The sequence below is a fragment of the Eufriesea mexicana genome, unplaced genomic scaffold (genome assembly GCF_001483705.2).
Source record: "Eufriesea mexicana isolate 0111107269 unplaced genomic scaffold, ASM148370v2 scaffold2438, whole genome shotgun sequence".
In the NCBI taxonomy this organism is placed as follows: Eukaryota; Metazoa; Arthropoda; class Insecta; order Hymenoptera; family Apidae; genus Eufriesea; species Eufriesea mexicana.
In genome coordinates this window covers 453,436-479,679 of record NW_016910515.1, presented here as the reverse complement: position 1 = coordinate 479,679, position 26,244 = coordinate 453,436, and the positions used below count along the sequence as shown (strand labels likewise).

Here is a 26,244-nt window from a genome sequence, read left to right as displayed (position 1 = left end):
TAGTATGTAGCAAATTCTTGTTGGATACAGAACTTTTTTCAAATATTGTTCCGTCCCGGAGAGCGTGTTTATAACATAATTTTATTCTAAGGCTTACACTTTTGCCAGACCTAACGGTCTATTTTATATTTTATACCGCGACTGCAATTCCGGAGGTTCGATGTGCCTCAACGCCGTTCTAGCGGATTAAGCGTACAAAGGTAAAGCGAAATTTAGGTATTTTACTAGAAACCAGACGCGACAGATGGGACCCACTTGTGACAGACCCAACAAGCGACGGACGGACGACACTTATAAATCACGTCATCGACCATCAGAAATTGGCTCCTTGACAGTTTCCTACTCCTTAGCCAAAGGTCCTTATGTTACACCCTCTGTCCAATTAAAACTCTTTACCTTTCCACCACCAACATGTATTTTACCCAATCATTACTAAACTAGAGAAAACACCGGACCGAACACGACGAGACAGGACATAGAGCAAAATCGAGAAGTCAGTTCGTCTTCGGCACCAATGCTTCAAACATCTAAATTGCACATACAAACGCGTGTTCGAAACGGTACTCCGTTAACGTTTACATTATAAATATTCTACACTTTTCTCTAAATAAACACTCTCTTTGACCACACATGATCTGGATCTTTATTATTTCAACTAGTCACGCAATATTAAATTGACGCGTGATAAGCGTTCTTGGAAATCGAAGGGATTCGATACCGTAGGACGCTACAAAAATGTAAGAAAAACGACGTAGAAAGTATGCTTAGCGACTTATTTTTTAAATTCGGGAAGTACTCATCTAACTTGTAAGATAAGAATGAATTTTCTAATGTTTTTAGTTTTCATTTAATAGCTTATTTTAATATTTATAAAAATACGTGTTCTTCAAAAACTAAGGGTGACCGAGCAATTTTGTTTGCAAATACTAGTTCAGGAAGGTAAACTCTATAAGAATCATCCAATGGATATTATAGATTAGAGAAAAAGTTGAAATTTGTTAGACAGTGTTATAAAAATAAAATTATATCGAAAACGATAATTAGAACCTAAAAAAAATTGTCGAAAGCTATTATTACATTCTATTCTTAGATAAAAGTAAATTAAAGATATTCAAATTGGTTAGTCGAATATTAGTATGGTTATTAGTGGAATATTAGTATGTGTATATATATATATATATATATATGGTATCCCAGCAACTGAAAATAAAGAGTAAAATTTTTTTATTCGGAGCTTCATTGTCGAGAAAATCGAATATTCGGTGAATATTCAAAGTCAATTTTCTCGACAACGAAATTTGGAATGAAAAAATTTAATTCTTTATTTTCGATCTGTTTCTTCATGTAGAATCACCCCCTCCTCGATTGTACCACCGATACTCATGTATCGATGATCTATTCATATAAGCCATAGCTAAGTGCACGTGCACTGGGTAAATATGCAAAGTCGATTTTTTCGAAAACGAAGTTTTGAATAACGAAATTTTATTCCTTTTTTCGATTCGTTTCTGCATATAAAATCACTCCCTTTCCTATTGTATTACTTTTGCTGGCACATCCTGTATAGAAAAAAATATATATAAAAGATAAGAGAAAAAAATTTTAAACGACTCTCTTCACGACTTTTTTCGATTTCTGGCTAACAAGTTTCATATAGCACTCCTCTTTCGAAAGGATCGTTTCTCGCTTTTTCTAATTTGTCCCTAAATTATCCTTAAAAATTACCCTCACCCGTACGATTGCCGAAAATATTGAAAATTCATCGGTGGACTGTTTTCCCGATGAGTCTGGTTTTCGTTTTGTTCACACACCTTCACTCCCTTTTTCTTTTATGGCCTTTTTCCGTCTATGGTCCTTAAGTTTACGATACTACAGTAGTAATACTGAAACGTATGCAGGGTCTTCGTTAGTGTCTGGAAACCGCTTTAGGGGTGGATTCTACACACGAAAACAACAGAAAAAGTTCATATAAATATACGTTTTATTCGAGTTTATTTTGGAGTTGTGGCAAGCTTGTTTCTAATATGTCGTATCTGCTTACCTTCATAAGACGTGTTAAAAATTACCTCCTTGAATGTGAACATAACTCTGGAAACGTTTCATCACTGACTATCTTACCCGTTACATTTGTTCAGGTATTATTCAGATTTCGTGGAAACTATTGTATAATTTTTTTACGTGCTACATTGCCACCTGAGTATATGACCTGAGTATTTGACTGGGACTAGGCGTGGCCATATATACGGCAAATGTATTTTTACGAATAAAGCAATGAATCCATGTTGACTCAAATAGCCGTTAGACATGAGAGAGAACGAAAATAAGGACGACTGGTATAATAGGCATGAGCGACATGGCACAAAATTATTAATTATTTATTAATTAATTTAATTTTTTATCTTTTGATAATTTAATATCGATGGAATTACGGTCTATATGGGCTGTAGATAACATTGAACCTTGTCTTGAGCAGGCAGTTTTTGGAAATAGCGAGGATAGCTCATTACCATATGTGCGAGCAGATTCATGGTCATATGCACGAATGATAGTGTATTCGTAAGTAATTTCGAACACATTTTGTGAAAGTAAGTAGATACAATACATTTTTAACGAATTCTTATTCGGCATAATTCGAAAATAAGTAGAATGTGCTATATGAATGTTACATGAACTTTGAGTATTCTTCCACTGAGTATTCTTCCAAACAGAACACATCGCTGTAAATTGGTAAAAAAAAAAATGTTGTTTAAAATATGCTTCTTTTTAACATTTCAAGCTCATTGAAATCTATGAGGAACGAATATATAGATTAATTCAACGTGAAAATTAGTAATAAAAGACTTTATATTCAATTGTATATTAAAATCAGCTTGACTCTTTACTGCAGAATTACATACATACATACGTGTGTGTGTGTGTGTGTGCGCGCGCGCGCGCGTCTGAGCGTGCGTGCGTGTGTGTATTTTTTTCCTTTTTCATCTTTTTATCAATCGATACATTCTTTTTGAAAAAGTATTAAAGGTTGTAAGTTGAAAATCGAGTAGTCCAGAAGTTATGAATTTTATACTGAGCATCCATATACGTTTGTATTGTATGTATGTATGCACTATATCGTACGTTAGGCAAGCTTCAAGATAAAACATTTTTAATTTTTCATCGTATTGCGTTTTTGTATGACTGAATAGTTGTAATTCTTCAAAATGGTTATATACATATGTCTTATCTGTGTCTTTTTATATAAAATCAATACATTTATTTTGCGCCACATGTATATAAAACAGCAATGCATATACATAATTTTACTTGAATTAAATTCCAGTTAGTTCCTAACTTTCCGAGTGTTTTTGATTCTGTATACATTATACATTCTATTATACGATAATAATAATCATCATTAAGGAAAATCCAGTTCATATTTTACTCTTCGTTATATTATCTTTAACGTATCTAGTTAAACTTGATACTTTCTTAAAAATATAACGAAGCGTTACTCTTCAAAATTTAGAATTTTTTATATGTAAATTTCATTCTCTTTTGTCTTCTACGCACAGTGAGAAAGAAAACTGAACATATGACAAAAATTGTGAAAAGGAGTATAGAATACAGATAAGATGACTAAAATTATTGTCAATTGTTTATTTCTCATAGTAGTAATAAAAACTTAGTAAAAACAAAAAAAAAATATAAAAATAAAAGGTAGTAAAAAGTTCTGTTTGCATTTGTCACGATTTGGATTACGATTACCGGGCACGGTAACCACGGACGCACGGGTACCCGCCCGTGGAGTCTAAATTTCCTTCCCCTTTAGACCCACGTTGCAGATAAGTACTTACGTCAACGTCTGGTCGAGGACCATGGGTTCTAATCGAGTGAGCCTGCGTCGCGTTTACAGGATTTGACGGCTGGACCGATACTCCCAAGGTTGCCGGAGGTATTGGAGGGCGTTGGTACCTCTGGGTTGGTGATAATGCTTCGGAGATGTTGGGTAGTGCCTCTCGAGGTCCGGGTTTGGTGTTGGATGATTCCTCGGAAGTCCGGATTTCGGTCGTTCTCAATGTCACGATCTGCTGTCTAGGGCCGGCAGTTGACTCGTTCTTTGGCGATGGTCGCGAGTTGGAAGGAGGTTTCAAGGAGAAATTCACCAAGTTCACTCTTCAGGCTTTGCTTTTAGACAGTGGAGATTTATTCTTGCTTGTGGTACAAAATCACTATGGTTTAACAATTTAATAATTAAACGACTCGATGACTTAACTAACTTAAAGACCTAGGATCGACTTGCCGACAACTGACTAATGACTGAAGACTGACTGCCCGGTCCGTGAATCGATCTATATTATTCGGGAGACCTTGGTGGGTGTCCCGATAATGCCCGAGACTCCGCATACCAAGGGTGTGATAAAGGTGATCCGGCGCTATCACTGATGGGAACCGGTGTTACGCGAAAAAAAAAAAGAATTTCTTTTTGAATAATAAAACAGGTTTATTTAATTAACATTTTACACCAAGTTCCTCTTAATTCTAACTCTCAAACACACGATCCTCTATTCACTACGTCTCGATTACTACTCTATCTATATGCCTCGCGCCCTTATTTAAACCATACACTCTATCCTCTTTCATACTCATACTCTCTGTCTCAATCATGCTTTTCCCACGCACTGTTCCAGCCTTGCCCTCAGTGGGTCACGTAGGCTAAACACTCAGACGCATTCCTAGACTTGCACTCTTCACTTGAAATCGATACTCCCATAAACATCCCGTTCATACGATTCTTGCCCACGGTCACTCATCCTTCCGCACGAACTGCAGATAACACCCTGAACGCTCGAGCCAAACCCGATGTTGTCATCAGCCGACGTTAAGATGGGGCAATCTTTATCTACTCGTTACAACCGGGTCCGCGCTTCGTTCGGCGGACGCAATGTTTTCATAACCAAGGGTGGTCTGGACGCGGAGGATGACGATGTCTCGCGGACGTAACGCTTCCCCGTGAGAATCGGGTCCGTGACGTTTGTTATTGTAAGGTAGTCGGCGGGCGCGAGGATGCCAACGTCCCACGGACGTATCACATTTGTTTTTGTGATTTGTAAACGTAATCTATCGTGAGTATGTAGGAATGATTACTACTGCAGGAAGTGGTCAGAAATCGAAAAATTCCAGACGATTGATAATACTACTATAAATGCTGAAGAAAGCTAGGATTATGAAATCTCACGTGTTTATTAAATGTGTAATTTGTACTTTTAATGACTGAAATTGTAAAACAAATCTCTTTGCCAATATCTCTGAAAAGATGTTGAATTTTATTCATATTGTAAGAATGTAGGATATCTTTAGACTTCGTCAGGTATAGAGGTCCCGTTAGAATCTGGCGGCCAGACGAGTCTCGGGAAGTCGGGGCCAGGCCACGTGAGGGAGCCTCGCGCAACCCCGGTTTTCCCCATTGTAAACTGGGAGTGACGCGCCCGCGGGCACCTCTCGGGAAGGGTCCCCGCGTGGGTGACCCTTCGAAGAGCCTAACCTGAAGGAGGAATCCCTTCCACCCCGGAGGTCCTTGCCTTCCAGACGGGCTTAAAAGGGCCCGCTCTGGAAGATAGGGAGACAGTTGATAGTTGAGCGAGTTGATCATTGAGACAGTTGAGATAGTCATTGAGATAGTTCCTTTAAGAGAGTCGTCAGAGTGTTTTACGTTTAGAGAATATTAGACCAGTGCTGACTGTGGCGTCGTTAGATTAGTGACCCCCTTAGAATCCCAGAAGTGGGATTAGTTAGTTGGTTCTTTTTTTCTTTACAATGTGATAAAATTTCATGATGGTATTTCAAACTTTCTAACAAGTTTAATGTGCCTCTTTGAAAGATTCTGTTTCATCGTTTTTTCTTTCATAGCTATTTTTCTCCCTTTTTCCCTTCTTCCTTTCATTTTTAATATTACATAATAATGTAGAATACTACAGAATTTTGATTAATTTCATTAACAGATCATTTTCCTCATTCGAAAGAACTTTAGCCATTGGGAAAGAATTAGCCAAAGGGAATCTGTTAAATTCAAATACATTTTCACCTAATCTCTGGAGATTTAAATAAAACGTAATTGTATTATTTTTATTTTAACACATCGAGCATTTGTACGTGACTTTTCCCTCGGGCCAGCATGTGGGCTATATGTGGCGGCCCGCGCACAAGCGCGCCAACATACAGTGTTGCGCGACCAACTCCCTTTGGCCGCGAAACATACATTGCATCGGCGGAGACAATGTCTCCAGCGAAAATCGTCGCTGACGATACGTCGCTTTTGCGGCATGAGTTTCGAAGAGTCAGTGGAGCTCGAGCTCTCGCCAGCGACGCAACCTACACAGGATTTAATAAAGCTTCATCCCGCACCCACATATATATAGATGGGTATAATAATATTAAAAATATTATTAAATCTTCTAAATCTTCCAAACTAATGATTTCTTGCTATAAGTGGAATTGTGAACCACATTGACTAGCGTATTGAGAAATATAATGCAATTCTATTTAAAAATACAAAATTCATCTTCATATAATTTCTACGCGTCCACATAGAGAAAACATTCTCAAGCAACGTTTGTCTGAAATGTTTTCAAGTGTCGTCTCAACTATCGATACTAAATCTGTCAATTTAAATAGATCGCCCTATATAATCCTAGTTGTTAATGATATATTGCTAAATAGAGTTACATATTTTTAAATAAAGTAAATTTATACTAAATAAAGTTAATTGGTTCTCTAAACTTATGACAGACAAATTCTACAACGTTTCCGCGTTATTAACGATAATTAGGAAAACATCAAATTTTAATGAACAATCCACGATGAGAAAAGAAAGTCGGCTTAACTAAACGAGAGTTACATTTTTCTTCTATAATTTATTGAATGAAAGGACAATGAAAGTGTGGAACATCTAATTCGTCTAAATCTAGAATACGATGACTAATGCTTTTTAATAATGGTTATAGAAAATTAAAGAAGACAATGCAGATTCTATCTAATAAATCTAACAAGAATATATATAATTACTAATAATAAGCTACTAGAATGAATTTGATGAATTTCGTTTATAGTATATTGCAGTGGTTAAAATATGTACAACTGGTATTTATCTTATATTATGTATCGTAATACTTGTTAGATTTAAGATGCGTTTAAGTTCTTTTGTATCATAGGTAAATTCAATAAGCACTAATGCGTCATTAGTACAGAATAGGAATGCTGTGTAGAGTTTGAGTACTTGCACAGTACTCGTCAAATATTAAATTATTGATTTGTATTGTTTTACATGAAGGATTAACGTGACAGACGATGTGACGAATCCGATAAGTGTGAACAACGATAGAACGGCAAGTACATCGCATACGTGTATAGGCAGTTGTAGCAATGGATGGAAAAAGGAAAATACATACTGTACTCTAATTTCTCATATCGGGAGCATTGGTTACACGACTCTGATACCCAGTCCCATGGCTTTGCTTTCATTTACGCTATTCGTTTTTATTACCGTTGGGTTATCTTCCGGTTTAATTATTTATCAACATTATTCTTCTTCTGTGACATGCTTCAAGTATTCTAATTAAAAATTTACAAATAAGTATAGTTTGTATTTAAAAATTTTAATATTAAAGATAATAAATATAGATTGAAGATAATAATGGAATATAGGAAAAACGATAGAAAATTATTACCGATCCTATTAATATAAATGGGTAATATCTCTTTTATACGTTATTCTAATATCATAGATATATTGTATCGTATATGTCATAGACATATTTAACATTAAATTATATGCAATGTACCTAATACGTTAAGATTATCAAATACATCATAAATACGGTGCGTATGAACATGACTTAAAAATGCTTCTGATGCGTGTGTTTATAATGTATAATACGATATCTAATATTTACGATAGTGTTTCATCGAATTAATGAAATTTATCACTTTCTCAAATTGATGTACTAAAATTAAACATCAAACTATTATATAGCAATCATATACAACAAACGTGTAACAATTTAAGCAGCGATTTTGAAATATTCTCGCATTTCTTTTTTCACTTGCTCACTTATTTAATGTACGGAGTTTTGCTGCATAGCTAATATAATACAGCTAATTTACGAAAATTCTTGAAATTTTTTCAATTCTGGAAAAATAAAATTTCTTTTTTATACATTCTGTATTATAATGATCCAAGTTGAAATAACGAAAGATTCAAATGTATCATTTCAGGACAATATAACTAGAATAAAAATAACTATATGTAAAAAAATTATAATTGATCGACGGCATGTTATCAGTTGCACGATATTATGTCCTTAGCTAATTTTCAAATTTTCAAATTTTCAAATTTTCAAATTTTCAATTATTGCAATTCATAAAGAACATATATAGAGTGCACAAAATCCATAAAGATCCATAAAAATCCATAAAATCTATTTGAACAGAAGGACAAATACCGAATTACACGATATGGTAATGAAGAAATTTTTCCAAAGGTGATACTTTCTGAAATTTCAAGATCATTGGTGTTTTTTCCTTAAATAGTAGTATATAATTTTATCATCACGATATAATAACTAGGATCAAGGCGTATCCAATGATTTATGATATTGTAACTTTCGCTTGACTTTGAACATGAAAAATTCAGAAACGTTTGGAAATAAATACCAATAGTAAAATAATTACATACATTTGAACTAGAAATTATAGAAATGATAAGAGATGATAGAAACTAGAATATTTTATAATCACGTAAGTATCTTAATATCTTTTCGTTAATATAATCTTTTCATTAGGGGAAAGTTCGACTGTACCCACACCCATAAGTTACTTTATCGTTCCACCTTCGGATAGAATTAGTGGAATTGAAATTTTCAAATAGTAATTTATCGTATAAATAGTAAATCAATGAAAGGTAAGAAAATGTTTGCGTGAAATTTAAGCAAAAACGCAAAAACTACTTCGTCCAATATCTTCGTCCAAATCTTCGGCAGATTTTTCGATTTAATTGAATAATTATGTTAATACCGTAGGAATGGTTGCGGCCAAGATAGAACTTTCTCTCTCTTTAACGAATAATAATAATTATCATATATAAAATACATCTCGGAATCAATTGTTCAAGCTCCCACCCCCTCCCTCTCCCTCTCTTTCTGTCTCTTTCTGTCTCTTTCTATAACGAGTCTGAAGACAGACTCTAAGTACTCACTGGCATCCCTTATTGTATCCATTCTACAATGTGGTTCATACTATGCATTGCGAAGCATGGTCCGAAAATCGGAAAATTCTAGACGCGTTTTAGGCACTCGTTCGTTTTTCACGCACACTGATAGTAAATAAAATAAACATTCTCTCGATAATCATTCGATTCGCTGCTACGCAATTTCGATACTCATCAATATCACAGAAAAAGACCAAAAGACATTTAAATGTTAGAATAATATTCAAATTTTATTTCTACTATATTCTCTTGATTCGTGTATTCGATAAGAAGTAATTTTCAAGAAACAATTTTAATACTGCATTTGTTACTGTTCTTCTTTCATCGATTTCCTTTCTCTTGTTTCGAAATATGTAACATTTCCCCGCGAGAGAAACCCGAAAGAATCGTCCTTTATTTTATTTTCAGTTATCGATAGATTGTACTGACAGATTGATTGATTGAAAAGGATTTGAACGACACTGGTACGCGCAGTACTCGAGGTCGAGTTCTTCGGTACTGCGCGATGAGCACATGCAAATATTTTCCATCGGGATAAAAGTAAAATCAATTACTTACTCGATTACTTCGTTACGGCTAAAAGGGTTTAAAGGGTTAAAAGGTTAAGACCTAAAACGTACTCGCATAATACAACTTTATAAAATCGAAAAACGATAGATAAACAAAATTGCCCCTAACTATGTAACTATGTAACATATTTAATATATTAATTTAGTTTTGCAAGAAAATTGCTAATATCTGGTATGACAAGCGAAAACTAGTTTTGGTCGGTATTTTAAACTGGTCGAAGCTGTCGGATTTTCCTCTAGATACCATATTTCCTCTATTCTAATCACAGAAGGAAAATATATTTTGAATTATTTCAAGTGCTATCGATGAAATGTCAATAAGAATGTCACGTATATTAGCACATGCTGAATCTTATATTAATATCTTATATTTTCTTTCGCCAATTTCTTTATCCTGTATCTCATTATTCGCATGTATTTCGAAACATTTATGAATATTTCATACTTTAATCAATTATTATATCATAGCGATATAAATCCGAAGTGTATCGATATCGTTGACTCTGAAACCTTAAAAGGTACGACTCTAAGAAAGATATTTCTCTCGTCACACATATTGCATATCAGATGGACCAAGTGTCTTTAATTATCGAGATTATTATTAATTTGTCAACGAACCGGAAATGAGTGACGGAACATAGAAATGAGTTTTGCATTAAATTTGAAAGAAAGACGATCGAATCGCATAGAATATCTATAAATATGAAGATATTCCTTTGATTAAATCCCATTATATTTGTGATCATGAATATTCCTTATGAATCCTTATAATCTTGTATTAACAACTTCCAACTATAATATATTTCAAAATCAATTCCTTTTACACAAGTGTCAAACATTCAAATGGAAAACATTCGCTATATCGAATGCCACGTAATAAATGATAATTATAAATCAAAGATTTTAGACTTTCAGAAATTTTTAAACGTCTCGATTAGACGGTTTTTTACTCCCCTTGGTGGAACCCTCAAGTTTCACACCCTTGTTCCCCTTTCATCATCCTGTATACAGGATGTCCCAGTAACGGTAGTACAACCGGAGTGGGACTGATTTTACACGCGGAAACGAATCGAACAAGGAGAATGAAATTTTTTTTATTCGAAGCTCGAAGCTCCAATTTTCGAGAAAATTCTCTTTGAATATTCGCCGAGTGCGCCTGCACTTAACTTTGGTTAAGACGGATGGACCATCTGTATACCGCTCGGTGGATATTAAAAGTTCTTTTCGTCACAACGACGAACAAATGACAACGTTTCAAATGACAAAATTTTATTCTTTATTTTTTAGTTAATTTTTCACGTAGAATCACCCTCTCCTCGGTTCTACTACTGTTGCTGGGACACCAACAACGCTGTATTACGTTCTATATTCGATATGGGTCATAGGTGTTAACACGCTCCAACAGAGATAAAGTAATGATATTGATTTTAGTTACTAACCAAAATCTTCAAATAAAACATATTATTATATAATGATAAGGAGTACTTTAACAAAAATTTTTATGGATATTTATTAAACTTTTCATTGAATTTATAATAGTCAGTTGTACTTTCAAATTCAGATACAAGATAGTAGATATAAAGGTAGTAGATGAAGAAAACGAAAGATTGGTTTCGTTAAGCTTACCAAATTTGCATCGATATCTTCTATGTAATTAATTAGTTAATAGTAAGAAATTTTACGCTACACGTTTTACGTTAAAGATCCGTTAAGAATACGTTAAAAATACGAAACTCGAAATACAAGATTGTAAATTTTCATTAGGCGATATTCTCATATGCGTGCATAAAGTGACAAATTTATTTAATGTACCTTGTTCGATAATTGTTGTTTGAAAAATTTGTTAAATTTTACACATCTATAGATCTGATTTTGAAATAAAATAAAAATAAAAATGAAAAATTAAGGAAAGAAAAAAAGAAAGAAACTTGATATTTTTCGTTATTAATATTTCGTATTAATTCACGTAAAAATTAATTCGCAGGCTGCGAACTTGCAAATTTTGCAAGTGTTGAGTGCATGTGAAATTTAACGGTGGACCTGAAGTATCCTAAATTTCATCAACCCTCCTATCAATCAGTGAAATGTAAGAACAAAGAAACCTCACTAAAGAAGGCGGCTATTAGATTATTGCGTTCAATCTCGTAAGATATAAGACTCGATGGAAACTAATTGTACCTATTGCAAAATAAACTCTTGGTGTTATTAAACTTGAAAATAATTGATAGTAGTTGAAAAAGAAATTATGTAATATGCAGACAATCTCTTAAGCGTCCACAACATTCGTTATAGTAACGAAGTAACGAAGTTATAGTAACGACTTTGAAAGTTGTGATTCTGAGCATAGATTTTCTCAGTTTTAACAGTAACCGATACCTTATTTGCATTTGTTGTATCTTACAATAATATACTTGATCAATATATATATATATATATACGTACGTATGTATTTCAAAAATCACGAAAGAAGCTTAAAAGAGGCTTAAAAATTAGCCTTGCAGAACAGATACCCTTTCAATGCTATACGCTGTATATATGCGGTTTTGTGAAAACAAATTCAGAAATAAACTATATTGCATATCTATCGTAAGTGGTGTAAAGAAAAACGTCGCATATCGCAACTTCGAATTTTTATACTCGACTTTCATTTTGAAAGAATCGGATTCAATCTTTAAGTATACATTCACAAATGTACTGATTCTGATTTACATCGACGCATTGATCGAGAGTGATTAATGAAATTACGAGATTCGATTAAAAGTTATTAGGCCTTGTACTATATACTTATTCTTTATGGAGAGAGACTCGCTATTGACGATGTCAAGGTATTATATTTACTTACCGTCGATATTGACCAAAGAAAGATAAAGTTTACAAACTATGGAGAAAGAAACATTGAAGTTCGATACAGAAAATCCTAGTAAAAACAGTTATTTAAATACTATACATATTTTAAAACTAGGGAGAATTATGTTTTCTATCTCTTAAATATACATGTGATTTCAGTTAACGGAAATACTTTCTATATTATACATTATTATAATTTTATTGTTATTATCCTTTGGTTATTTTATTATTTCATTGTTTAATGCTGTAATGACTTTCTGATATTTGCCACGCAGAAGAATTTTTATTGAAAATCGATTCGCAAAATTCCTCTCGGCTCAGCTTCAATTAATGGGACAACAAAGAGTAGAGAATAGTTAGTGTTGATCGAAAACTTATGTTTTAAAGATTGCGATGTACTGGTTTCATCTGCTGCAAACTCATAGTTTCCAAGATATATTAAAATATGTAAAATATATTAGTATTGCAACATTGCTTTTTACCTATACTGTAAGTACACTACACAATCCCTACACAAGTGGCTGCCCACACGTTAAAGTCGCTTCGCTTGCCATCTGTTTATAATTTACATAGCTGTCAGCTATGTAATAAGTATATGTCCGCTATGTAATAGCTAATAAGAACATTGCACTGTGAGGCCGATACGACAAAACAGTAGAAAAAGATCATTTTAGAAAAGTTTAGTTTTAGAAAACATTCTTTTTTCCAATAGTTAATTAAATCTATGAAATGTGATACAGTACAGTTTTTTTTTTTTTTTTAAACATTTGCCCATTTTTAATATTTTCACACAACTTTAACACGTTTCACATCCAGCGTGAATCGGTCGAGCTTCCTGCGGAGTCCAATCCAATAGTCGAAGCTACGCCAAGTTACGTGGATCTATCATCCTCTTTTATAAATTGTTCATTATAAACTGTTCAGTATAATACAATGAAATCTACCTAGTTTACCCTTGAATCGAGCAAAGTTTCCAATTTTTTGCAATATTTTTTTAGTTATAGCGATTTGAATGTTTTTAATTTTCATTATAGCTTTTCGTTATGAATTCAGTACAATGCAGTGTTCATTTCAATGAGATTTTGAAGTTCGAAGTCTCCTCTTTGTTTTACAAAAAGAATTAGTTTCTACTAGCTGTTATTGCGAAAGATATCTAAACAAACACTTGCTCCGACACTAACCGGACTGCAAGAAAGTTTAGTAAAGCAGCGTGTAACATGGATGTTTTCACTTGGAGCAAGCCATTGAATTTTACTTAACTATATAATAATATAATTTAACTAATACATAAATGTTTCTAATTCATAATAATATTTCCTACTACAATTATTTTTTAATATATTCTTATATTGTATATTTTATTAGCATTTTAATTGCGAATAGGCTCGTAATCACGTCAGATCCCATCCAGTCTTAAGGAAAAGATTATTAAAAAATCAGTGCCCTTTTCAAAGAATGCTATCCAAGTGTCCCATCTAACTTCGGAAGAAGAACAACAAGAAAAAACTATGATGAAAATGATGATGATGAGAAAGAAATTGGAGCATTATTGAATTTCTCGTTCGAATAATTTATTATTTATTTTTTATTCTTTATTCTTTACCATTTTATTCGATATGTGCCGCATTTATTTTATTGAAATAAAATGATTAATTATTATACAAAAATTCATTTAAAATATTTTTTGAAAAGATCAACCGACTTTTGTATACTTTATCAACCTTTATTGAAACGGTAGTGTGTACAAAATCTCAAAAATTTGAGTAAGTTTAAATAAATTAAAAGAGTTTAAGAAATGATCTGCGAAATTTCATATTTTCAATTTTAAAAATAATCTATTAATGAAATTAATAATGTTTGTGTCATTAACGAAATTTATTAGGAAAATCTATGAAACGATTTAAATGTATATTTGAAATCCATATATATAGCCTTTGCGTCGTCGTAGATTAGATTCCTGCTAGAGATATATGTACACGAAGTTTCACTGGCGACACGTTTTCAGTCCATTAACGAGAAAATCTATAAGACGTTCCACGGAAAATGGGCTCGCTCTTCCTACGTCAAATTCCAATTTTGTTCACTGGACAGAATGTTGATTTGTAATATATTATTTTAATACGCTCCGCTCGTCGACGAAATAAGAGATAGCCAAACCTAATATTTAGGAAATTATTAAATTTTTCAAATTCAAATTTTATATTTGGCGCCCACCCCTCCTCTCTTCTAATCCCACCAAATTTCATGCCGAGTGGCCTCAGGTGCCATTCGGAGGAACAACCATTTCGTCTAATAAATTTTCTAGTCATGTAACATTTTTTTTCACGATCCAGCTCATTATTGATTCACGGATTTAATGAAAATATTCCATAATATATACCTGTCACCTACTATCAAGTCAATATAAAATAATACAAACTTGTTCCTTTATTATCCAGATATCTTTATTATCCAGATATCATTATTATCTATTAAATAAAAAATAACATTTCAAATAACATACAAAATTAATTGATAAAATTTCATTCCATTTTGTAATTTGAAATTTATTTTCTTACATCTTTTACAACCTCATTTTGTTATAAACAATTCTAATTTTTTTCTTTTGCTACTTAGAAATGAGAAAAGTTAATAATCCATCATGATCAAAATATTTGTATCTATAAACAATTAAAATAATAAAATCTGATACTTCATTAATTACTAGTCAATAACTTCAAGTTATGAATAATATTATTAATGTTCCAAGACAAATTTTACTAAAATGTTTGCAATGTATAAAATTACAATAAACGTGCAATGAACACTTATAACACGTACTCACTAATGTTATTAATGATTTTACTTGTTATTGTAAAATCATAAAAAACTGTCTGTACAACAGAATTCTATAACTTGTCCACTATTATTGTTAGATGATAAGTTATGGTGCTTGGAAACCAAATATTCCTTTATACGTTAGGATTATGTTCAATTTAGTTAGTTTACCTAATAAATATAACTTTTCTAAAAAATTTTTTATCTCAAAACATAAGTAATGGTCAAATAAAATATATAGATACACTGATTTCATTAAATATTTTATTTCTTGATTTATTACTTCATTATTATCCTTTCTGTCTTTCCGTCTTTCCTCGTGATTTAGATCATAATGATAATCTTTATCATCCAGTAGTAATAATTCATATTCTTCATCTTTATTATTACTATACATTTCATAGATACTAAAGTAAAAGTTTTTAATTTGAATTTTTTAGCAAATTATTTATTGTATAAAAAAGTATTTGAAACAAAACTTATTTGGTATCAAGAGGAGTATAGTATGCAATAATTATTTTTTTTTTTTTCTTTATCAAGTTACAAAAGTCACCTCGATTATTTCAATCATAATGTGCAGCATTTGATTGTCATTCGAATGTCTGCTGAATGCAGAATAGAAAGTTACTAAAATATATGGAATAAAAAATTAATAGTTGTCAAGATTTTCTTCAATGGAGTATGTTAAAATTTTTTTGAACACAAAATTCATTACAATACTTATCTTACCTGTAATGTATACAAACATGTAGGATCTTCCATGTTATTACTGCATGAATAAAACACACAATGAACACACTGAATAAAACAAATACCTTTATTATAATAATGAAATTTAGCAATATCAAAATGTGAGATATGATTCTTGTTTATCACGCATGTGATGAAAATGCAGTTAGAGTAAAAAATTTGTATGCATCCAAATATCTTCACAGAAATCAGCCATCACATATATTTGAGAAGCTTGGCAAATGGCTTGCAGAAACTAGTAGTTTTTACCATACATGTAAATATTTGCAAATACTAGAAACTAAAAATAATATTAATACTGTACATGCCACCATTAATCAAAATCTATATATTAGCGCAAGGCAAATATCGCAAAGTACTGAAAGTAGTCAAACAAGTGTTGCAAGAACTATCTACTCACAAAAATTGCATTCGTGTCATGTATCAAGAATTACATGGGATAAATCTTTAAAATCATATGCAATTTTGTCAACGGTTCCTAAGTAAACTAAATGTAAGTGATACATTTCTAAAATATTCCTTATTTACCAATGAGGTGAATCTTATTAATTTTGGTCAAACTAATCTAAAAAATATATATTATTGGTCATGAGACAACCTTCATTGACTTCATGAAATTAATCACCAACAATGCTAGAGTTTAAATGTTTAGTGCAATATACTTGACAGTAAAATTATTAAGCTATATTTCATTAAAGGATCATTAATGAAACATAAGTATTCCATCTTTTTATCTGAAACATTACCATTGTATTATCAAATTTATCTCTATAAGCAATCGAACAATATGGTACCAGCACAGTGCCTATGCTCAAGCAGCACATTGAGTATTACAAAGATTTTTATGCAACCAATGGATTGAACATGGAGGAAAAATAATATAGTCTGCTTGGTCTTTGAATTAATGCCACTTGATTATTGTCCTTGGTAGATTGATTTCCTATGTACTTGTATTAATTGCAGTGAACATTTTGAATATTTCTTACATTAAAGACAACTAAGGAGAATATCTTGATAATTATTAATTTCTGACTTCATGTATCTTAATAACTTCTTATTCTGCATTCAACAGACGTTCAAATGACATAATCAAATGCTTCATATTATGGCTAAAAAGTTCAAGGTGATCTTTATATATTGATAAAGACCTAAGAAAAATAATTATTGCATTATATCTTATGAATAAGAATATCAGAAATAACTTTTGTTTAGAACAATTTTTCATATAACAAATAGTTTACAAAATAATTCAAATAATATAGTTGAGTGATCCTACATATTAATAACAAGCTAGTCGAACTCTTAATACGTTTATTGTTCAACGTGAATCGGTCGAGTTTTCTGGGGGGCCCAAATTCGATAGCCGGAGCGACGGCCGATGACCTAACGTCATCATACTTTCATTTGGTCGAGAAGCATACTTTTTCTAAGAAACATTGTTCCCTCGTGAAAGAAAAGCAGGTCGAATCTTAAGTACTACAACAATTCAACCATCGCACACCAATTAACAACTAGAATCAAATACTTATTCAATAAAAAAGATTCCATCATTATTTTATATATTTTTATTTTTTTGTATATTTTGTATATTTTATATTGTGATGCGAACGTGTTAAACTGTCATACAGATCCTATAAAAGAAACTAGTGTAAATAAAGCTATCAGGTGTGCTACATTTCTCTACTTTTAACGGAAAATTAGGTAAAAGAGCTAGGAGTGGAGAATGACGTGACGTGGACGTGGGGATGACGATGGCGATCAATCGTAACACGTGTTTAGAATTCTTTCACTGTGATTTACACGTTCACGACATCGATAAAGCAGCACATTTCCAACCCCATAACATGTCAGCAGCGTTACCAAACGTGGGGTATGGACAGTATCATTTCCCACTTCTAGTATTTTTCTTCTACTTCGCGTTGGAGGTAGAGGAATATAACGTGCACCTTACAGCTCTGCATGCAAGCCTACGATGAATGAATTATTAAGCGTACGGTAGAAAATCCCTATGATGTGAATATCTTATTATTAAGTAATGTTAATATTAGAAATATAAATAGCACACATAATAGTACAGTTACAATTGTGTATAAAAATCAATTTTATATATTGCAACAAAAATAATATTCTATATATTGACTATGTTACATTATTTTACTATGTTATTGACTGCTAATAATAATACAAAATCTGAAGAAAATAATACAAATTATTTTGTAATTTCATTTTTAAACAGATAAATACTTAATACTAAAACTGTATTTAAATGTTTTGGAACTATTTGATAACCATGATAATATTTTATTTTTCTATCGTCGTTTTAATAAAATATGTTATTAAAGTTAACTGAAGCAACATATTGTATGCATATATGTACATATATAAATTTTTCTTATAAAGTTAGACTCCTTATAATCTAAAAATCTAATGGTATTAGAAACATTGGTAATACATAAGAAAATAAATAAAAATTACACGTAGAATATCAAAGCTTAATAATTTATTTGTGTATAATGCAAACACTATTCATATATCAATAATTAGACTACTTAAATATTATCAATTCATGATATTTATGTTTATAAAAGTTAATTAATAAAAACTGTAGACATTGAAAATATTAATAAACAACATAAAATACAAATATTAAAGAAAATATAAATCATTGATATTATTCATAATATGTACGAATTTGAAAGTGTTTAGTAACATTTATTTCATAGCCGATAGTTTAGAACGATATAAAATTATTATAATAGTGATATTTATTATCACGCAGTTTAATTATTGTTAACAATAAACATAATAATAAATCTGTAGGATTGCAATTACATATTAAATTATTCTTTATTATTATTCTAAATTTTCCCCTAGAGTTACATATTGTGTAGCACCAATAAATTACTAAGATCTTCTCTAAAATAAAACAAAAACCTCAAGATTTTTTGTTGTTTCAACATAAAAAGATCTTTAATTTCCGAATCATAAAAGATAGATTATGTGATATTCTATAACAAACATAATTAATTAAATATTTATTTTTATTGATTCTATACCACTTTAAATTTATCTGACTTGATACAAAAATCGTTATATCGTATAGATTGATTGGTATAAACTCTTTAGCGAAGTATTTTTTCTTTAGATATGATCAAATTGTTTACTACTATGTGTAGGATATTAAACAATTTGATTATGTGTATTTAAATTGTGTTAAATAACATAAATCAGCAAACTGTATTCTGAAAATTATTTTCATTGTCTAATATGTCTGGAACAATAAGAAATACCAATCCTGTGATAAATTTATTTAAAAAATTTGAATAAACTACATATAAATAATTATAAACATAAAAGTTAATATATAAAATATAAAAAAATCAGTAAATTTGGATAAAAATTTTTCTTAACCGTTTTTTAATAATTATTATTAATACATATAAAAATTGAATTTTGATTTCTTTATAAATCTGTATTAAATCTGTTTTTATTGGAAATAAAATAATATCTATTAAAAGTGATTTTAATTATTGAGACATTATAGATATTAATAAAATCATGGCTTATACAAAAATATCTAAAGTTAAAGAAGAGGATGTTCTTGAATGTTTTCTTTATCCAAAAATTTGTTACACAAAACCTTCAGTGACTATAACAGAAGAAATACTTGTACAAGAAATTACAAAATACAATAAAGAAATTGCACCATATATTGAAGATTATATTTGGCATAATGATAATTTAACTTTTAATCCTAGAACAAAGGAAGCATTATTATTAGAAAAGCTTATTGAAAATTCTACAGTTGTAGAAGGTAAAATGTTCTAATTTTATATATATGTGAATATGTAAGTATATTAATTGTGAATTATTATTTTCTTTTTTACAGAATGTAACATATTGCCTCACATTTATGTACGATTATGTTTCGATGAAGATATAAGTGATGAGTGGTTTACAGTCTTTCTAATATTTAATCTTACACAAATTTTTGATGGGTTAATTGCTAAAGTTGTAGATTCTGATGGTGAATTTCTGTTAATTGAAGCTGCAAATGTTTTACCCCCATGGGCTAATCCTGAAACATGTGAAAATCATGTATTTATATATAATGGTGAACTGCACATTGTTCGTGAAAAACATAAGACATTGTTGAATTTATTAAATAATGTTCGAGAGAAAACATATCTTTTCAAAGCTTCTGAAAAAGTACAAGATGTGTTAAGAAAACGAATTAACATTTATCCTGATGAGATTAAAAAAAGACATCATAAAGCTCGAGTTTTTCTACCAGAAAAAGCAGTTTCAATACTTCGACAAGAACCAAGATTGGTTGCATTAGTTGTCAGAACTATTTGTCACTCTGATCCAATTGAGAGAAAAGTAAAAATTTAGTATTATTATATAATTTTCTATAAAAGCAAATTTCAGTTCATTATCCTGAATTTTTATGTTTATAGGTTTGTCGTGCTATGAAATATTTTCCTCCTGAGCAGCGTATTATGGTTAATGTAAAAATGACAAAATGTTTGTATGCTATGGCAAATCATTGTCGGTATACAGGAGATCCAAGAACAGGCTGGAATATACCACCAATAACTTGTTCAAAGTATAATGCTCATATACTTGGAATTAAAATAGCATGTGGTTTAGAAATGTTAGTTGCTCGTGCAAATGAAGAACGTAGAAAAAGAGAAAAAAGATCAGTTAATGATTCAGAAAAATTAAAAGCAAATGAAGGTGTTTTAAATGCATATTTAACTCGTTTAGAAGTTAGTGGCTACTTTAGAAATTTATTAAAAGGCAGTGAAGAATATGAAAAGCTCTTGAATGCAGCGAAAGATTATTACTTGAAATATTTTAATCTATATAATTCTATTACCAACACTAATAAGAGTGATGCTGAAAAAATTTTAGAAGCATGGGAAAACATACAGTCTAATGATGTTGAATTGCATGGTAATTTTTTAAAATTAATGTTTCATTGTTTTCATTAATGTTTAATTATTACTTTATATTATGTTTTATATATAGTTCAAGATGAAGGTGCATTGAGCCCTGCAGATAGTGATAGTTGGTTAAATGTAGATCCAGTACAGTTAGAAACGTATTTAAGTGAGAAATGGGGAAATGTTAAAAGCAAGAAATACGAGCAAGAATCATTAAGTCTTAAAGAAAAAGTACAAATGTTCTTAAATCAAAATAGCGATATTGATGGTGTACAATTCCTAGAGTATGTTACATATGTTAGAATTGTAATAATAACATTAGAGAGAATGTAGTTTATATATTTCTTTGTTTTCAGAGATCTTTCATCAGAAGCTTATGTAATGCATGACCCAGAAGACAATGGCAAAGTTGAATTCGATGCAGATATATTTGACAGTACATTGAAAGGTATATTAGACTTGGTTGTTCCAGGAAATGAAGACGAATTTGAAGGAAGTTCAGAAGGTTCCTTAGGTGAAGACGATGAAGATAAAAGGAATGAAATGGATAAATATATGCGATTGTTAAATTCTGAATTACAATCTGAAATGGAAAAAGATGAGGATTCTGAAATGAATAAAGACTCTGATATTATAGAAGATAATTTAATAAAAAGTATTACAGAGGAAGCAGGTGGTTCAGGACCAACTGGAAATATAATAGGTGGACCTACTCGACGACTTCTGCATTTGCAATTACAATCACCCACTAAAATACCTCCTGATTTACAAAGTTAATAATATTATATAGATATTAATATTTATGAAAATATGTTAACGACTGTTAATAGATTGAAATTCCTATGATCATTCTATGCAAAATATACATGTTTATTATTTTGAAAAGAAAAAAAACATTTAAAATTAATAGCACTTTTACTGTAGGCAAGACAAAAAAATAAGTTCGTATGTAAATATAAAGTTATAAAGTAATAATTTAAATAGTTTTTTTTTTATAAATTGTTATACAATATTTATATTTTGTATCTATATCTTCTCGTTTATATTTCAGTCTTTATTGTACAAAACTATATTTAATTACAATATTAAATGAAATACATGAATATATATACTTATTTGTGTATATTTATGTACATATTCAAATTATTATTATACTTTACTTTTAATTATTACAAGAATTTGTTAATAACAATAAAGATGAATAAATTACTTATATGATGAATTAAACCACTTTGGAATTTTATTTTTTTTTTCATTTAATGATTCATTGCTGTTACAGGTATTAGATACCGCTTTACTAGTTGTAGCAGGATTTATTTCTTGATCCTCATTATTTGTTATTTCAGTTTCTTGCTTTATTATTGCTTTTCTAAAACAAAGTAACCAGTAGTTACCAAATAGTATTTATACTATAATAAGTAATCAACAATTATGTACTGTTACTTACCTAACTTCAGCCACTTGTAGTTCAACTTCTCTAGGATCGGTAAATTTTTGTTTTACATCCAATTTGAGAGTTGATGGACCAGAATAATGAACAATAGCGCAAGGAACTAAGTTTTCATTAATTAAATGAGCATTAGGATTCAAAATATGTTTCGGTGGTGTAGTAACTGTTTGATAGAAAAAGAGAGTTTTTTTAAATCTTAAAAACACTTAAAAAGTGTGTTATAATACTGGTACATACTGTATAATTATATCATATAATTTAAATCACCTATAAGATTATAGTTTAGTAATTATTGCCTCTTAAGTTTCTCTGAATTTACAAATACCGCTATTATATTATATATTATATTATAGAGAGAATGTTATTCTACTAATAAAAATTGCTGGAATATTTTATGTACTTCTGAAATATTATTATTACTTACAAATTATAAAATCACTATTGGTATCAATCAAATAACATTTTATAAAATCTTTAATTGCTTGTACAGTTTCCATTGGTTGAAATAAACCTTGGAGAACAAATTGATCTGGAAATTGTATACGGATTATTGTATAATGATATCTGTTTAATTGATTTAATATTCGTTTCTCTTGATTTAATTGTCGTTGAGTATTTGTTAGAAGAGGTGCTTCTTCTAATTCTTTTCTGTAACGTTTGACATCTCTTAATAATATTTTTGCATCATTAACTGTTAAATCAAAGAAATCGTCTGGTAAATCATCTCTGAATGATCCTTGAATTGCACCTTGATTAAATACCAAAGCATTTCTTTCACCTAACTGTAAAAGAAACGTATCTTGTATCTTTTATCTTTTATTAGGAAAAAAGTATGTAAGATTTTATAAAGGAAAGTCTTACAAATTGTATATTTTTTAAATTATCTATTTCATGTTTGTTGCACGATGGTACTAGAATTTGGTGTTTATTACAGTCATCGGTGCTAATAGATGGTATTATTTCCCTTTCTTTCTCTAGTTTTGTTAGTTCTGTTGTTTTTTGTTCAATGTTTCCAGAACATGCATCTAATTCTTCTGGTCTTGGTACTTCCTCTTTAGTGGAAATTATAGAATCTGATGTTTCATCAGAACTTATTGCTAATGGATATCTATTTTCAACGCTCCTTTTATTTGTATCGGAGATATTGTTAACCTTTACTGTTTCCGATGTTGTCAAAGCAATAGTATCTATGTTTTGTGCACTTTTATGTATCAATCGTAATACAGCTTTACCACTGTTGAGCCCCAGTGATTTCAAAGTTATTGTTCTCAAAGCTTCTGCTCCAGAAATCTGTAAAAATAATTAAACGATATTAAATGAAAGTTGCGCATCTTAAACATTCTCACAATTCCATAATTACTCATGTACAATTGCAAAAAAACCGTAATTTCTAATTTCAAAAGTTCTAATTTTATATAAATATACAATTTACTTCATTCTCTTTTATTCTTTCATGTATATTTTCTAAGTATTTCTTAAAATAACATATTTATGTCGTATATATTTTTATTTGAACTAAATACTTTATAAGCTATGCAGTGATGAATTATAAAAGAAAAAAGAAATATGAAGAGAAACTAACAAATTTATCATATAAATATATGATTTATATTAATTAACAAATTGATTTTGTTATTAAGTAGTATTTAAAAAAAAATTCTTCCCACTTAATTATAAGTAAAAGTTTGGATTGAAAAATTAGAATAGAAATTTGAAATTAAAGATCGTAAAATTATACAAGTAACCAAATAAATCTAGATTTAACAGAATAGATTAACGTTACACTTTCTTATAGGGCTATAGATCATAATTTTAGAAATACTAATGATAGATGTCACTTAATTAAATAATTGTAAAGTAATATAACTTATTGATAAAAAAATTAACGTGTATGATGTAAAAATATAAAGATAATTATAACAGATATAAATGCGAATTTATATAAATGTATATAAATATGTATTTATATAGAATTTTCTACTTATCTTTTAGTAGAGAATTTATTATTAAAATAATATCAGCAATGAAATCATTGAAATATTTTGCAGATATATTCATACCTGACGATGCATGTAAATTAAAGTAATCGTTTCAAAATCTTCATTCACATTTACTTTTTGTAAAATTTCAGCTAATGTTACATTAGGTGTAAATTCAGCCATCAATCTCTGCCCATTTTCTAATTGAATACCTATTACAACAGTGGAAATAGAACGTATTTTTGTACAAGGTACCATTTCTAATTGTGCATTATTTGCCAGTCCTGTAAACCTTAATATAGCATTGGTATCTAACACACGATTGAAATGTCTGTAAGTAAAATATTTGATTTTCAATATTTTATATTGACTCATTTTTTAAATAATACTTACTTGAGATCATAATCGTCTATGTTATATTCATACTTTCGACAAACATCTTCTAGTATCTACAAAAAATATATTTCACTTAACATTAACATAAGCAATGAAATGAAAATGTTTAATGTAAAAATAGTTTATTAATAGTTTCGTTGCTTACTTGTAATATCGTAGTATTTGGAGATACTGCGATATTTTGTCGTCGACCATTTGGTGTACGTACTATAACATTTTTATTTGTAGCCATAGTATATCGTAATTAATATTATTGATAAAAGCTATTAGTTTATGTCAATTATTTTAATCATATATTTATAACGAAATTGCAAAATACAACGTAAGACATGAAAGCAAATTACATTACATGAAAGAAACAATGAGTTAGAAGTATTCAAGTGTTATATATGTGTGCTTTAATGTCAAAAAAATGTTGAATAGTATAGATGTTCCTCACTATTGTATATTCAAAAATTGCTAATTAATAATTTATATTGACTTGGTAAAGAATAATGTTGTGTTTTTAAAACAATAAGGGAAAGTAGCAATTTTGTTGTATAAATATATGTTTTATAAAAATTTGCAAATATCGTATGATATACGAAGTTATTCATGTATACGTAGCTTAATAATTTCGTATATGTATTGACCATTTTATGCAAGGGAAGGTTTACATAGCATTGACGATAGCGCGCACTACAGTTTACCATGTAAAATAATTTTTTTCAAGCGAGTTATTAAATAAGAAATTAACAAAAGTTGAAAATATTTAGAAGAATAATATGATACGATTATCCTTTATTTGGTCCTATATGAACAACATTTCTTATATCTTTAATATAGAATTCTTTTATATTAATGATATGGTAGTATATTAATTATTTTCAAAACGTCTTGTAGAATGAATCGTTTTTGAATATGAAGAAGAAAATTTTTAACGAATTTATAAATATATGTGAAAATATGAAAGATAAAAGATAATTCATTGGGATAACTATTTGTTTCTTCTAATATGCAATGAAAGAAATAGATTACACAAGAAATTATAGATACCATCTAATACAAAATTGAATGCTATAAATAATTAAGATTATAGTTTGCATTTTACGATATTAACAAAAATTTCAAAACGGAATAATTTTGTTTATGCGACTTAAATTTGATAAAAATATAAAGTAATTTGTCTTGAAGTCTGTTTACTTTTTTCCGGGCTTTCAAAAAAGTGCTATATTTTAACATTAACAAGAAATATATATATATATAT

The 26,244-nt window shown here is 29.9% G+C and overlaps 3 protein-coding genes across 3 annotated transcripts in view; 2 read left to right on the top strand and 1 right to left on the bottom strand.

The window, feature by feature from the left end:
• LOC108550013 (insulin-like growth factor-binding protein-related protein 1) overlaps positions 1-26,244 on the top strand; it is a 44,747-nt gene that overhangs the window by 4,664 nt on the left and 13,839 nt on the right. The window lies entirely within an intron of this gene.
• On the top strand, positions 19,774-21,950 carry ecd (ecdysoneless cell cycle regulator). The gene is made up of 5 exons (XM_017903610.1): positions 19,774-20,038; positions 20,114-20,607; positions 20,685-21,183; positions 21,259-21,457; positions 21,530-21,950. Exons 1-5 carry the CDS (start codon positions 19,783-19,785, stop codon positions 21,948-21,950), a joined length of 1,869 nt encoding a protein of 622 aa, XP_017759099.1. The 5' UTR covers positions 19,774-19,782.
• LOC108550018 (tether containing UBX domain for GLUT4) lies at positions 22,380-25,248 on the bottom strand. Its single transcript, XM_017903609.1, has 7 exons — positions 25,144-25,248; positions 24,996-25,051; positions 24,684-24,933; positions 23,485-23,913; positions 23,048-23,405; positions 22,621-22,786; positions 22,380-22,542 (listed from the first exon to the last, which is right to left on the bottom strand). Exons 1-7 carry the CDS (start codon positions 25,228-25,230, stop codon positions 22,380-22,382), a joined length of 1,509 nt encoding a protein of 502 aa, XP_017759098.1. The 5' UTR covers positions 25,231-25,248.

Coding starts and splice junctions, on each gene's coding strand:
- LOC108550018 (XM_017903609.1), bottom strand. CDS start 25,230: ATGGCTACAAATAAAAATGTTATAGTACGTACACCAAATGGTCGACGA. Junction 25,052..25,143: donor CAAATACTACGATATTACAA/GTAAGCAACGAA, acceptor TATTTTTTGTAG/ATACTAGAAGATGTTTGTCG. Junction 24,934..24,995: donor ATAGACGATTATGATCTCAA/GTAAGTATTATT, acceptor TTTTACTTACAG/ACATTTCAATCGTGTGTTAG.
- ecd (XM_017903610.1), top strand. CDS start 19,783: ATGGCTTATACAAAAATATCTAAAGTTAAAGAAGAGGATGTTCTTGAA. Junction 20,608..20,684: donor CTGATCCAATTGAGAGAAAA/GTAAAAATTTAG, acceptor TTATGTTTATAG/GTTTGTCGTGCTATGAAATA. Junction 21,184..21,258: donor TAATGATGTTGAATTGCATG/GTAATTTTTTAA, acceptor TTTTATATATAG/TTCAAGATGAAGGTGCATTG.